The sequence below is a fragment of the Podarcis cretensis genome (genome assembly GCF_951804945.1).
Source record: "Podarcis cretensis genome assembly, chromosome: 16".
Classification (NCBI taxonomy): Eukaryota; Metazoa; Chordata; class Lepidosauria; order Squamata; family Lacertidae; genus Podarcis; species Podarcis cretensis.
Window position 1 is genome coordinate 25670441 of NC_137186.1, and position 13147 is coordinate 25683587.

Sequence of the window (13147 nt, forward strand, 5' to 3'; positions counted from 1 at the left end):
AGTGTTATATTGCAGGGGAAATATCAAACCGCTTGTCTGGGAGGTTTGTGGGCATCCATTCCTTTCCTTTGAACTCACTTCCTGGCATTACTGGAGAAGGTGCAGAAATGTCCTTTCTCCTCAGCAACTTGCCACCCACTCCTGCTGTCCTCAGAAGCTTTGCGGCCAGGCATGGCACCCAAATTTGGGGAGTTTAATCGCAGCAGGGGAGTCACTTGGCAAAGCAGCCCCTTTAACCAAGAGCCTCTTCCTGTCCTCTCCTGCGTGACAGCGACACTTAACAAGAGCACCGTCTTCCTGGTCTTTTCTACTTTTGTCTCACCAGAGGATTATAATGTCATTCTACCGTAAATGCTGTTTGAATGTAATACTTTCGAACAAATATTATTGTGAGCGATCCCTCTTTGCTGACATGGTAATAATAAAAAAAGTGGATTCAGGAGTTTTAAACCTTAAACTGTGCTCAAACCCATCGCTTCTGCCCAAAGGTGGGGGATCATAGGGAAGTTGGGCTGTTTCTTGGTTTGGAAGCAGCACTGGGAACCTCTGGCCTTCCAGATGTTGCTGGATTGCAACTCCCCCATCACCCCTTAACCATTGGCTGTGCTGGTTGAGGCCAGTGGGGAGTCAAAAAGCATCTGGAGGACCACCAGTTCCTCATCCCTGGCTTGGAGGACCATTGCCTGATAGCTGAGAATTCACTGAAGTTGGAAGCGATGGGCAGCTTAAAGGTGAATGTGTAAACAGAAAAGTTGAGGGGCTCACAGTTCTCTGTTCTTCCACCTGCGAGGTCAGTTGGCTTTGGAAGGAAATACACACTGTGTGTGCTCAGAGACATGCTGCTTTGTATTATAACTTCCCATTTCCCCATCTGGATTTGGCAAAAGCTTCTGGTAATGGGGGGGGGGGGCGGGGCGGCTACCTAGTGCCTGAGGACCTTGATTAGCTGGAAATATGGGTAGGAAAGGCCGCTGAAGACATCCCCCCAAAAAAATTTTCTTTGAAGCCACAAGAAGCACCATGAAGCCGAGCCTAATCACAATGATAGGCAATGAACTGTTTCTTAAGGAAATTTCACTGCATCCCTGCAATTGCCTGAGTGGCCACTCATTGGATTCCAAGGGGACCTTGTTTCCTCCTCCATTAGCAGCTGAAGCTAGCTGGCACCACTCCATGTACCAGCTCCTCAGGATGTGATGGGCATCACAGCTGCTAGAGCCGTCTCTACAACTTAGTGCGCTCCAGTTGGTTTTTAACTGTGACATGCTAGTTGGATGTACAGTGGTACCTCGGGTTAATTCGTTCCAGAGGTCCATACTTAACCTGCAACTGTTCTTAACCTGAAGCACCACTTTAGCTAATGGCGCCTCCTGCTTCCACCTCGCTGCCAGAGCATGATTTCTGTTCTCATCCTGAAGCAAAGTTCTTAACCCGAGGTACTATTTCTGGGTTAGCGGAGTCTATAACCTGAAGTGAATGTAACCTGAAGCGTATGTAACCCGAGGTACCACTGTAGTCTAAAACAGCTGGAAGGCACCAGGTTGGAGAAACTGCTGTGTCAGGGGAAGGCAGTTTCTCTTGGGCTCCATTCATCGCTACCAGTTTTGAAAAAGGATGTAGGGGGGCTCTTGACCTCAGGAACAGATGGACCATTTTAGTGGGATGCTTTTAAAACTCTGTTTTCTTTTTATCCTGCCCGCCATCATGGAACTGAAGGTGGTGCATATTTATTTATAAAATACATTTATTCTGCAATTGCATAAAAAATTCCAAAGCAGTATACAACAAATACACACACAAAATCACATAAAAAGTGTGATTGCAGATCATCAACCAGCTGTTATAGATGTTTTTCTTAATTTTTAGAATAAGCCTGGCAGCATTTAAAAAAAACAAAACAAAAAAAAAAACATGTTTGAAGGCTATTCAGAAGGTGCACCTCCTGAATCTCTTGGAAGAGCATTCCAGAGGCCCGGGGCCAATGACACTAAAGGCTTGGTTTTGTGTCAATGTCAAATGAATCTCACCAATTTTGGGGGTTACAAGTGAAGCTTTACCTGGGACCTTTTCCTTTTGCAGGGGCCTTGATCTTCTATGAAGGCCTGTGCAAGACTCAAATGAAATAAACACTGTCTGTGCAGCACAACCATTCATTTCAAGGCTTATGGAGGAAGACCTCATTCATGTCCTCTCTTTTCAGGCCCCTGCAGTTGGCGGCGGTCATGCAACAGGAAGGAGCAAAGTACTTGTGGGCAGGTGTGCGTGTGCAGAACTCCAGGTCTCCACCTACACAGAAATCCCTTTCTACATTGCATTACAGTGGTACCTCGGGTTACATACAATTCAGGTTACATACGCTTCAGGTTACAGACTTCGCTAACCCAGAAATAGTGCTTCAGGTTAAGAACTTTGCTTCAGGATAAGAACAGAAATTGTGCAGCGGCGGAGCAGTGGCAGCAGGAGGCCCCATTAGCTAAAGTGGTGCTTCAGGTTAAGAACAGTTTCAGGTTAAGAACGGACCTCCGGAACGAATTAAGTACTTAACCCGAGGTACCACTGTATAGATGGGAGGTGCGCTTGCAAAATGGTTGTGGTCCCAGGGGAAAGCTGGGTGGAGGTATAAGACCAACAGTACCCCCTTGTGGCGCATTTCCCCCTTTATTTACAGATCATAGTTGACGCTTGGATCTGTAGACTACAGCCTTATAGCCACGGGCGTAGCCAGGATTTTTGTTGGGAAGCCAAATATTTCTTTTAGGAGCTTTTTTAAGGAGATACCGCCCCCTCAAGTAGTCCTTGCGCTTTTTTGTGGGGGGGGGGGCAGTCACAGGTTAAAATACCCCCAAAAGACGACATTACGGGAAGCAAGCTTCCTAGGGCGCGGGGGAGGGCAGGCATCTAGGGGGAAGTAACTGAGTACTTTCAATACTTTTTGCGGATCTGCCCCCCTCCCTTGGCTACGCCCATGCTTATAGCCTTGCTTTCCCTTAATACTAAAGACTCGGGGGTTGCCGAGGAGAAGCGCTTTGCACGTGCACAAAGGCACCCTTTACCATTAACGCCTGCCCTCCCTCCCCCCGCCCCAATGGTGGGTCTCTGCAGCGCGACAGAGACGCACCCCTTCCCGCCGCCTCTTGCAACTTTCCGCCGAGCCGCGTTGTTTGGCAACGGGCACGACTCCCCACCAATAGGAGCGCTCCGGCCGCCCAGCGTTCTATGGTTGCCTGGCAACCCTGGCCGGGGACGTTCCACTGTTGGAGAGGCGGCCCCACGCTGGGGCGCAGCGGAGGGATGCGCGGCGCGGCCTCGGGGCCACGGCTGAGTCCTGATCGCCCGGCTGGGGAGTGATGCGGAGCCCCGAGCTGCCGTGAGTGACCCTCGGACGGACCCCGGAGCTGCCACCCGGCCCACATTTCCTCCTAAGGAGGAGCTTCGCAGGCAGAAACTTTTACTCCACTCCATCGCGCAGGAGGAAACTCCCGCCCCATCGTCCCCATAAAGTTGAAAACTCTCGTTCGTTTGCAAGCAACTTCATTTCCTAATATTCTTTTGCAGGCTTCTTAAAGCTGCGCGATAGGGGGCCTTGTTTTAAACACCCGACTTTACTGATAACTTTAATGTCTTATTTCATGTAGAGGTATCAATGATTAAGCAGTACATAAATCCTGATCAATAAAATAAAAATAAACAAATCTGTCCCCCAGGGCCTGGACGTTGGGTTTCTTTGTAGGGCCAAGGGAGCCTCCTTGCTCCTGTGGGCCCAGATTCTTTGCCTTTTGTCCCCTTCCTAGGAGTGATAAAAATGGCTTCCGTTCCCAAGAGACCAGGACCTTGGGCGAAGGATCATTGTGATTACCTGCTAGATTCCATTGATGCTCAACTCAGCCAGCTCCAGGTAAGTAGGTAGGGAAGGGATGGGCTTGTCAGGAGTTGTTCGTTGGGCAACGCTGGGTTTATACAGCCCTGACTGAAAGATAGCCTGGATTACGAAGGGAGCCTTTTCCAGGGTGAGACCTATTATCCATGGCAGTCCCAGTGCTGTCCTTCTGACCCGTGCGCTTAGCTCAGTGGGTACAGCATCCACTTTGATTGCAGAAGGTCCCAGCTTCGATCCCTGGCTTCTCCAAGTAGGACTGGGAATGTCCCTTTGCCTGAAATCCTGGAGAGCTGCTGCCAGTCAGTGTAGACAGCATTGAGCTAGATGGACCAGCTGGTCTGACTCCATATAAGACCACCTTCTATGGTGAGGGGCCATTGCTCAGTGGTAGAGCATCTGCTTTGCATTCAGAAGGTCTCAGGTTCAATCCCTGGCTGGGAATAACCCTGGTCTGAAACCCTGGAGAGCTGCTGCCAGTCAGTGCAGACAATACTCAACAAGATGGGCCAGTTTTCTCACACAGTATAGGGAATCTTCTTGCATCACTCCCTATCCAAGACCAACAATGTGTTTTTCACCTCCACCCCTATGTTCAGGAACCCAGCGGAATAATCAAGGGCAGCGGTGACAGTGGGAAGGCTTCTCTCAAGAAAACTGCGGGCACTAATTCCACATCAGGTAAGACCTACCCTCTCTGCAAGCTGACCTTTAATCATGTCCCAAGCCTCTTTTCCTCAGTCTTCCCTTCTGCAAACTGGGCACAATTTACTTATTGGTCTGTATGTCTTTGATGTAAGACTTAAGCCAGGGAGAGACCTGGTCACAAATTCCCATTCAGTGATGAAAGCCAGCTTCCTTTCAGTTTAGTCTACCTCGCAGGGTTGGTTTGAGGATAAAATAGGAAAACCTTATCATTCACCAACTTCAGCTCTTGGAAGGAAGGGTGTGGGGTGGGAGGACAGTGTATACGTAAGTAGTCTGGCCTGTGTCGGACATTCAAATTTGGAAAATAATCCATTGGAACGCTAAAATAATCTACATTGGAGGGAGCAGAAACACCCCATCACGTTGAATTTTTCTGCTGCCAGGATCGGTGTTAATACTTAGTTAATACTTGAATCGGTGCCTTCTTCTGCCTCCCCGCTGCAAAGAGTTTCTGCATCAGACAGAATTGACTTTCCCGATGAAGATAATCATACCCTTTGAATGAAGCATTGTGCATCAATAAATGGACGTTTCATTTGTGGTCCTGAATCTATGGGGTTTTTGGTCACTGGCTGTGCTCTGCTCCTTCACCCGCTGGGCAAATCTGAACCCTGGTTAGATCGCCAAATAAATGAGCTCCATCCATCCTGTGACCCTGGCAAGATCTTCTGCCGGAGTAGAAACTTGCCTCCTTGCTAGCGCAGGTGCGCCATCGTTGGGAGAGATTTCGCAGGTATGAATTCTGATCCGGGAGGAAGCTCACTGCTCTCTTCGTTTGCTTTCTCCTCCGTGCAGATCTGGACGGATGCTCTGGGGTCAGGGACAGAGAGGCCTCTCCGGGGGAAGACCCGTCCTCTTGGGAAGAGGATTATGCCTGGTGGCCGGTGCGTTTCCTCGACTTGGGGGCCGCCCCAGGAGACAGGAGCAGATCGGACTCGGTTTGCACGGAAGACTTTGCGGCCAAGTTTAAGGAGGTCCTTGTGGATCCCTTGCCTGGCTCTGAAGAGGAGAGCAGTGTCTTGGCTCTTGACTCGGGGCCTCTAAAACACGCTACTCGAGATCCGGTTAATACTTCTTCGCCTTTCGCGCACTACGAAGCGGCCTCGGATTGTCTCTCGATAGATTCAGCAAGGAAGCAAGGAATCGCCCAGTTGCCTAAGGGAGGGTCTGAGGAGGAATGGGACCAGGAGAAGGAGCTGGCTGGCAGTTCGAGAGATGCTCCACCGTTGTGTATTCCGCGCAGAATTAAGAGCGCAGAGTCTCTAGGAGAGCAGATCTCATGGCTTAGTCGGAAGTGGTCCACGGACGAGACATGGAAGAGGGTTCTTCAGCTCAGGGGCCTGAGCTCTGGGGAGGGGTCTCTGGGCTCGGACATCTCCCCACGAAGCATCTTCCTGGGGCCACAGCAGGAGCAAAGAGGTTCAGAGGACTCTTTTGAGTGGGTTCAGGATGCTCACGAAAATACAGAGAGCCCGTTGCTCCTGGAAGATTTGAGGCCTTCCCAGCTGCTCCCAGCATCTAACGTAAAAACTGTTTTGGATGGTGGGTCCCCATCTGTGGGAACAGCAGGATGCGGCCACCCCGTGGAGCGGTCCAGCTGCCCAAGGGGTTCGTTGGATGTGGCCATCAGAGCATCTTTGGTACCCTCTAATGAAGAGGATGGAGGTGGATCAAAAAACCCTTTGTGTCTTTATCCACAGGGAGCCTGGGACTCAGGTAAAACACAGAGGCTGGCTCTGTCAAGGATCGGCATGGACAGTGGTGCCACTCGGGCTACTGTGTATTCCCACAAGGCTCCAGGCTCAGCCAATGATGGCTGTATGGGATGCAGGAAGGAATGGATCATGGATGTCCATTGCACAGATGGGCACAATGAGGCTCTGGAATCAAAGGAGTGTGAGTTGGAGCAGGATCGTTCCCTTGCCTCATTTAGGTTAGGGTTGGGGAGCCTGTGTCCCTCCAGATATTGTAGGACTCCAAATCCCATCAGACCCAGCAGCTAGAATGGTCAGGAATGATGGGAGTTGTAGTCCAACAACACCTGGCTGGCCAGGTGTCCCTCAGCCCTGATTTGTGTGTGTTTTAAGGGTTCTGCCGTCTTTACAACAACTCTTTGGATCAGGTCACTCTGCCTTTTAACTAAGGGGGGGAACTGAGGCTGAAAGTGTTAGGTGACATGACCAGCACCACAGAGTGTCTGTGGCAGATGAGGGACTTGAACTCGGGTCTGGCTGCGATATTGTGCTCATTGTGTGCCCATGATTTTTGGTTCCAAGGATGTTTGGATAAGCCAGCTGCTGTTTTCCAGTCAATCCACGTTAGGGATTTATATCTGTACTCTGCTGGTGCAATAATCCAAAATGGGTTTGGTTTTTTTTGCAGGAGAGAGAAGGTGTGAGGATGCATGCCTAAACTTTAGTTTGAGAGTGGATTGGCAAAGTGACATTGGCTCCACTAGTAGTGGTTTGAGCAAAAGAATCTGCTGTATTGATCTTGAAGAGGCAACGTTGGAGTAAATACAGTACACCTTCTGTTGTGATGTTTATATTCCACCATTCCTGCAAGCAGCTCTCAAGCTGGTGTAGATGGCTCAATCCCCTCCATTTTATCCTCACAACAACCCTGTAGAGTAGGCTGAGGCACAGTGACTGGCCCAAAGTCACCCAGTGGGCTTCGTGGGTGTTTGAAGATTATTCAGCATGGGTCTCCCAGGGCCTCATCCGACACCCTAGCCCAGGAGTGCCGGCTCCACAGCCCTCCACTTCTGGCTGGACTGCAGTTGCCATCCCTCTGACCATTATCCATACCGGTTAGAGCTGATGGGAGCTGGGAGTTCAGCAACACCTAGAAATCCCCAGGGCGCTCACTCTGGGTGAATTAATCCTCTGAAAAGAGAGAGAGAGAGAGCCCCTCAGGACTCTCATGGCCAGGCCACTTTGAAACTTCTCTGACATTTTTCCTTTTGGTCCTCTCTTTAGGTGGCAGTTTGGGGGCTCAGCGCCATGATCCCCAGTCTGAGCTGAACCAGGGCTGGATGGAATCCTTTCAGGGCAAACCTGTGGCAGGTGTGGTTACCTGGAGCCAGGAAGGGCTGTGTCAGTATTTGCATTAGCGGAAAATGCTGGATTTGGGGCTGGGGAATACAGGGTGGCGCTTTTCCTCTCCCCGTTGTGTCTGAAAACCTGGGATCAAGTGCTTTTCTTGTCTTCTAAATAGCCACCAGCCTCAGTGTCAAGAAGATCCTTTTGCCGCCGCAGCAGGATTTGCTGAGGTAAATATTGATTGAGCCTTGGACTGTTGAGATAAAGATGGCCAAATATGTACGGTACATTTTGGGGTCTATCTCAGTTTCTCGTTTTTCCTGCCTCAAATTCAGTTCTTCCCATTTCCACATCTTGTGAAACTGAACTTTCACTTTGTTAAATTGTTTCTTCTGGAGAACAAGGCACTAGCCCTCATGGTGGCGAAAGCTTACGGGCGATGCCTGCTGGAATCACAAAAGGTGGGGAGGTGACTGGATAAGTTGCTGGCAGCCGAGGACAGGAGGACTTCAGTATCCCTGCTCCTCCCGTGAGCTAGCGAAACCTTAATAAAGTATGCAAATGTGTGCACAATTTGCATGATTCACGCAGGTCACAGAATCCGCCTTTTCTCAATGCAGGAATTTAAACGGTGTGTGTAAATAAGGCACAGAGCAAACAAGTCCTGCCTATATAACCTTTCAGGCAATTGGAAATAAGGTGGCATTTATTAAGCATCCTTGCAGTGCATGCTGGCCAGGAATGTATGTCCATCTTAGCTGCTGGGCCCAAATCCTCCCACCTGGGGTTCTGAGCTCTGGATAAATCACACAACAAATGCTGTGGCCCTTAATTCTGCTGTCCCTCTCTGGTGTGCTTTCTGGGGCAAGGCAGCAAGGTGATCACAGTGCTCTTTGCTCTTGTGGTGCAGTGGTTAAGAGCGGTAGACTCGTAATCTGGGGAACCAGGTTCGCGTCTCCGCTCCTCCACATGCAGCTGCTGGGGGACCTGTGAAGTCTCTCAGCCCCACTCACCTCACAGAGTGTTTGTTGTGGGGGAAGAAGGGAAAGGAGAATGTTAGCCGCTTTGAGACTCCTTCGGGTAGTGATAAAGCGGGATATCAAATCCAAACTCCTCCTCCTCCTCCACCCCCTCCTCCTCCTCCTCCTCCTCTTCTTCTTCTTCTGTGGCCTTTCAGGTCCCCCAGTTGCAGTGATGGAGGCAGCAAAGAGGAAGATGAGGAGTTTGCCAGGTTATGCAGGGCCAGCGAGTCATGGAAGTGGGATGTGAGCAGAGCATCAGAACCCGGTGGGAAGAGAGCTGAGCTGGGAGGCTACAGAAACCTCGAGGTAACTCCTGGTGGATGCAGACCATCACAAAAGTCAGAGGTGAAAGGGGCTCTCTACTGAGGTATGTGCAGCTGGGAAGGGAGAGGTGTGACAAAAAAATTGGTTTTGCTGGACAGAATGGAACAATAAATTTTTCATTTTTCTTTCTTTCCCTGTCAGCAAACGGTTAATGAACGGCAGCCTCTGATTGGCTGGGAGGGAAAGTTTAAAAGGAGAGGATTTGAGGAGAGACAGTTAAGGGGTTAGGAGTTAAGGGAGTGAGAGGGTTGGAATTGAGGTAGACAGGTTAGGAGACAGGTTGAGGTACAAAGAGTGAATGGGAGAAAGAGTGGGTTCTGGAAAAACAACTTCTGCTCTGAGCATATTGTGAAGGACAGAGTGTGTTGTCCTGTAGAAGGAATAGACTGGAATTTTACTGGGAGGCAGAGGTTGAGCCAGGAAAAGTAGGAGCTGGAAAGGAACAGCCTACTTGGGATTCAAATCTAGTCTGGAGGGGAGAGATTCTTCTAAGGAAAAGAAGAAACTCCCAAACCCAGTGAAGGGAGATGGTGTGGAGAGCCCTTTGGTCTATTACTTAAAGTACCTCAGGAGCAGGATTGTTAAACAGGGTGGATAACTGAAAGAACGTCTCACCGTATAAAGGAACCAAACCTGTAACGCAAAAACAACTGAGGACGAATTAACGTGAAATCACACTGTATTCCTGAAATAACCTAAGTTTAATCCATTTGTGTTATATACTATCTTGCCTTAAATAAATCTTTATTGTTTATTTAAAGAAAACTTGTCTGAGACTCTAACTTACTAGTTATCCCTTCACAAAGGTCCTCTACAGGATACTCTGGGCTAGAATTCTAAGAGGGAAGGAAAAGAAACCTTCAGGTCGATGAGCAGAAAAATTTGAAAGAAATCCTGATGAAATTGTTAAAGAAAAGAGTAAATTATAAATATTTGATGGGTGCACTGAGATATAACAAAACCCCTTATTGCTGAGAATATCCTGAAGGAGTATCTTTTACAAATAAAGGAAGAAAACAAAGGTGTCGGGATCCCAATGAAGCAGGCAAATTCTGGTGAAAATATGGAAAAGAATTAGTAGGAGACAGGGCATTTGGTTTGGAAGAAGAAGAATCAACAGAGGTTGAGACGAGAGACAAATAAATGAAGAACAAGATGGCATTGAAAATCTTAACTTGGAATGTAAATGGACTTAATAATAAAACCCAAAGGAACAAGATTGAACATGTGGTTAAAAAAGTTAAATTTGGAAGTGATTCGCTTCCAGGAAACACACATTGCGAAGAAACACAGAAGGGTTTTGATTAATAAAAGATTGGGAAAGGACTTTGTAGCCTGTGATGTAACAAAGAAGAGAGGAGTGGTAATGTATATAAAACCTAAACTGGATCCACAGCAGCTATTTAAAGATGAGCAAGGAAGAATATTGATAACTCAGATAACATCACAAGGGGGGAAAAATATTGCTTATAGGTGTGATGAAAAAAAATCAATTTAAGGAACCGCAGAAAGAGGAGGAAGGAAGTCGAGTTTTGAAATGTTAAAATGACTGGGGGGCGCTGAGTTGGGTAAGACTGCAAAGTACGGACGAAAGTGTGATCAAAAGAAACCCAACATTTAGGGCGGGACTTATGGGTTTGTTTGCTTTTTGTAGGGCAGGCAAACGGGCTTAAAAATAATGATAAAAGCCTTTGTTCGACAGGAGTTGGAATTGGAAGAAGAAAAATTGTCGCAGAAAAGGGCCCAGATCCGCGAAGCTGACGTGTCCCTGCAGAGTGTCCTCCAGCAGAAAAAGGTACAGAGCCAAAACTCTAGTGGGAGGGAGTCCCACAGGCAAAGGACGTGGTCTAATCACTGCACAGCCTGCTCTAAACTACCCATGACCTGGAGGGGGACGGCAGAGGAGCAGAACCCATGACTTTCCTCCTCTTTCTAGCATGTCGCTCTGGAGCTGGAGACTTTTCGGGAGGCCCTGGAGAAGAGCCAGAGGGAGGCGAGGAGGCTGCAGCTGATCATGGAAGAGAAGCGGAGCCAAGCGGATGAGGCCAGGTATGTGGGGCAGGGGTGGCTAGGGCAGGGCCGTAGCTAATGGGGGTCGGGTCTAGCTGGGGTCTCAGATCTGGGTGAAGCCTCTAGAGGGGCACCACTGAGGCTCTCAGCTGGCCAGGTGGGGGGGGGGCTTCCTCCAACCATGGGCCCTTCTTGTGACTCCAGAGTCCAGCTGCTGAGCACTGGAGGGATGCTAATTTGCAAGCGGAAGCAGGAAAACCTAGAAAACAATCTTCCTCCCCCCTCCCCCCCCCCGCGTCTGTTTTTGGAACTACCATATTTTTCGTTCTATAGGGCGCACATTTTCACCTCCAAAAATTAAGGGGAAATGTGTGTGCGTCCTATAGAGCGAATGCAGGCTGCGCCGCTAAGCCCAAAGCGAGAACAGGAAGACGGAGCACTGCGGAGTGCTCCGTCTCACTGCTCTAGCTTGGGGATGGCTGCGCACACAGCCTCTCCAGGGCAGCGGGGTGAAGGCACCCCGCTGTCCTGCAGAAGCTAGCAAGGCTGTTCCCAAGCCAGAACAGCGAGACGGAGGGCTCCGTCTTGCTGCTCTAGGTTGGGGACGACTCTGTGCAAAGCCTCTGCAGGGCAGCGCTCCAAAGGCTTCAGGGATCTTTGAGGCTGGCGGTGGGGGAAAGCAGCGCTTCCCCCCACCGCCAGCCCCACAAGCTCTGGTGAATGTACCTTGAACGCACCTTGTTTTAGAGGGGGAGAACAAGAAAAAAATTTTTTCCCTGTTCTCCCCCTCCTATGGTCCTGTGCGTCCAATGGAGCGAAAAATACGGTATGTGCGAAAGAGAAATCCTGGAGAAGGTTGCTCTCCAAGCAAAGTTGAGGATGTGAAATTTTATCTCTCTCTTGTTTTGCTTCCCTCAAAGAAGATAGGGGGCAGCAAAGGGGGAGAAATAAACAATACCGTGGAAAATGGGGTGGGAAGTTGATAAAAATCAAAATACAGTCATACCTCGGCTTACAGACACTTCAGGTTGTTGTTTTTCAGGTTACGGATGTGCCGAAACCCGGAAGCACCGGAATGGGTTACTTCTGAGTTTCGGGGGTCACGCATGCGCAGAAGCGCTAAATTGCGCTTTGCGCATGCACAGAAGCACCGAATCGCAACCCGCGCATGCACAGACACGCCGCTGCAGGTTGCGAACACTGCGGGTTGCGAACGTGCATCCCGCACAGATCACGTTCGCAACCCGAGCATCCACTGTAAAATCTTATTATGTATTGGAGTATATAGATGAAACTTTTGAAATTTAATAAAAGATAACTTGCATGGCAGGGTGGGGGAGTGGGGAACCATTGACTCTGCAAAACACCTCAGTGATCACACAGAGGTGTAAGGAGTCAGCATCAGTAAGAGACCACGAGGGTCATCCAGCCTCTGCAATGCAGGAATCTTGTTGTTTCAGTTGTTATGATTATCCTTGGCATTACAGTGGTACCTTGGTTCTCAAACATAATCCATTCCGGAAGTCTGTTCCAAAACCAAAGCGTTCCAAAACCAAGGCACTCTTTCCCATAAAAAAGTAGTGCAAGACAGATTAATCCGTTCCAGACTTTTAAAAACAAACCCTAAAACAGCAATTTAACATGAATTTTACTATGTAATGAGACCATTGATCCATAAAATGAAAGCAATAATCAGTGTAAAAGGTAAAGGTAAAGGTACCCCTGCCCGTACGGGCCAGTCTTGACAGACTCTGGGGTTGTGCGCCCATCTCACTTAAGAGGCCAGGGGCCAGCGCTGTCCGGAGACACTTCTGGGTCACATGGCCAGCGTGACATCACTGCTCTGGCCAGAGCCAGAGCCAGAGCCAGAGCCGCACACGGAAACGCCGTTTACCTTCCCGCTGGTAAGCGGTCCCTATTTATCTACTTGCACCCGGAGGTGCTTTTGAACTGCTAGGTTGGCAGGCGCTGGGACCGAGCAGCGGGAGTGCACCCCGCCGCAGGGATTCGAACCGCGACCTTTCGATCGGCAAGCCCTAGGCGCTGAGGCTTTAACCCACAGCGCCACCTGCGTCCCTAATAATCAGTGTACTGTACTGTACTATAAAACAAATACACTGATACCTCAGGTTACATACGCTTCAGGTTAGAGACTCCGCTAACCCAGA

General features: G+C 49.3%; 1 protein-coding gene across 2 annotated transcripts in view; it reads left to right on the forward strand.

Moving 5' to 3' along the window:
• The first annotated feature begins 3282 nt into the window (after nt 1-3282).
• LOC307204679 (uncharacterized protein) overlaps nt 3283-13147 on the forward strand; it is a 28548-nt gene continuing 18683 nt past the window's right edge. Inside the window, exons 1-9 of one of the 2 annotated variants that reach the window (XM_079956427.1) lie at nt 3283-3317; nt 3791-3895; nt 4474-4555; nt 5378-6478; nt 7561-7647; nt 7799-7853; nt 8801-8951; nt 10672-10764; nt 10906-11018. In XM_079956427.1, coding sequence (XP_079812553.1) covers nt 3803-3895; nt 4474-4555; nt 5378-6478; nt 7561-7647; nt 7799-7853; nt 8801-8951; nt 10672-10764; nt 10906-11018 — 1775 coding nt within the window. In that variant the 5' untranslated portion in view covers nt 3283-3317; nt 3791-3802. The remainder of the gene's footprint in view (nt 3318-3790; nt 3896-4473; nt 4556-5377; nt 6479-7560; nt 7648-7798; nt 7854-8800; nt 8952-10671; nt 10765-10905; nt 11019-13147) is intronic. The other variant, XM_079956428.1, reaches the window with a different exon arrangement.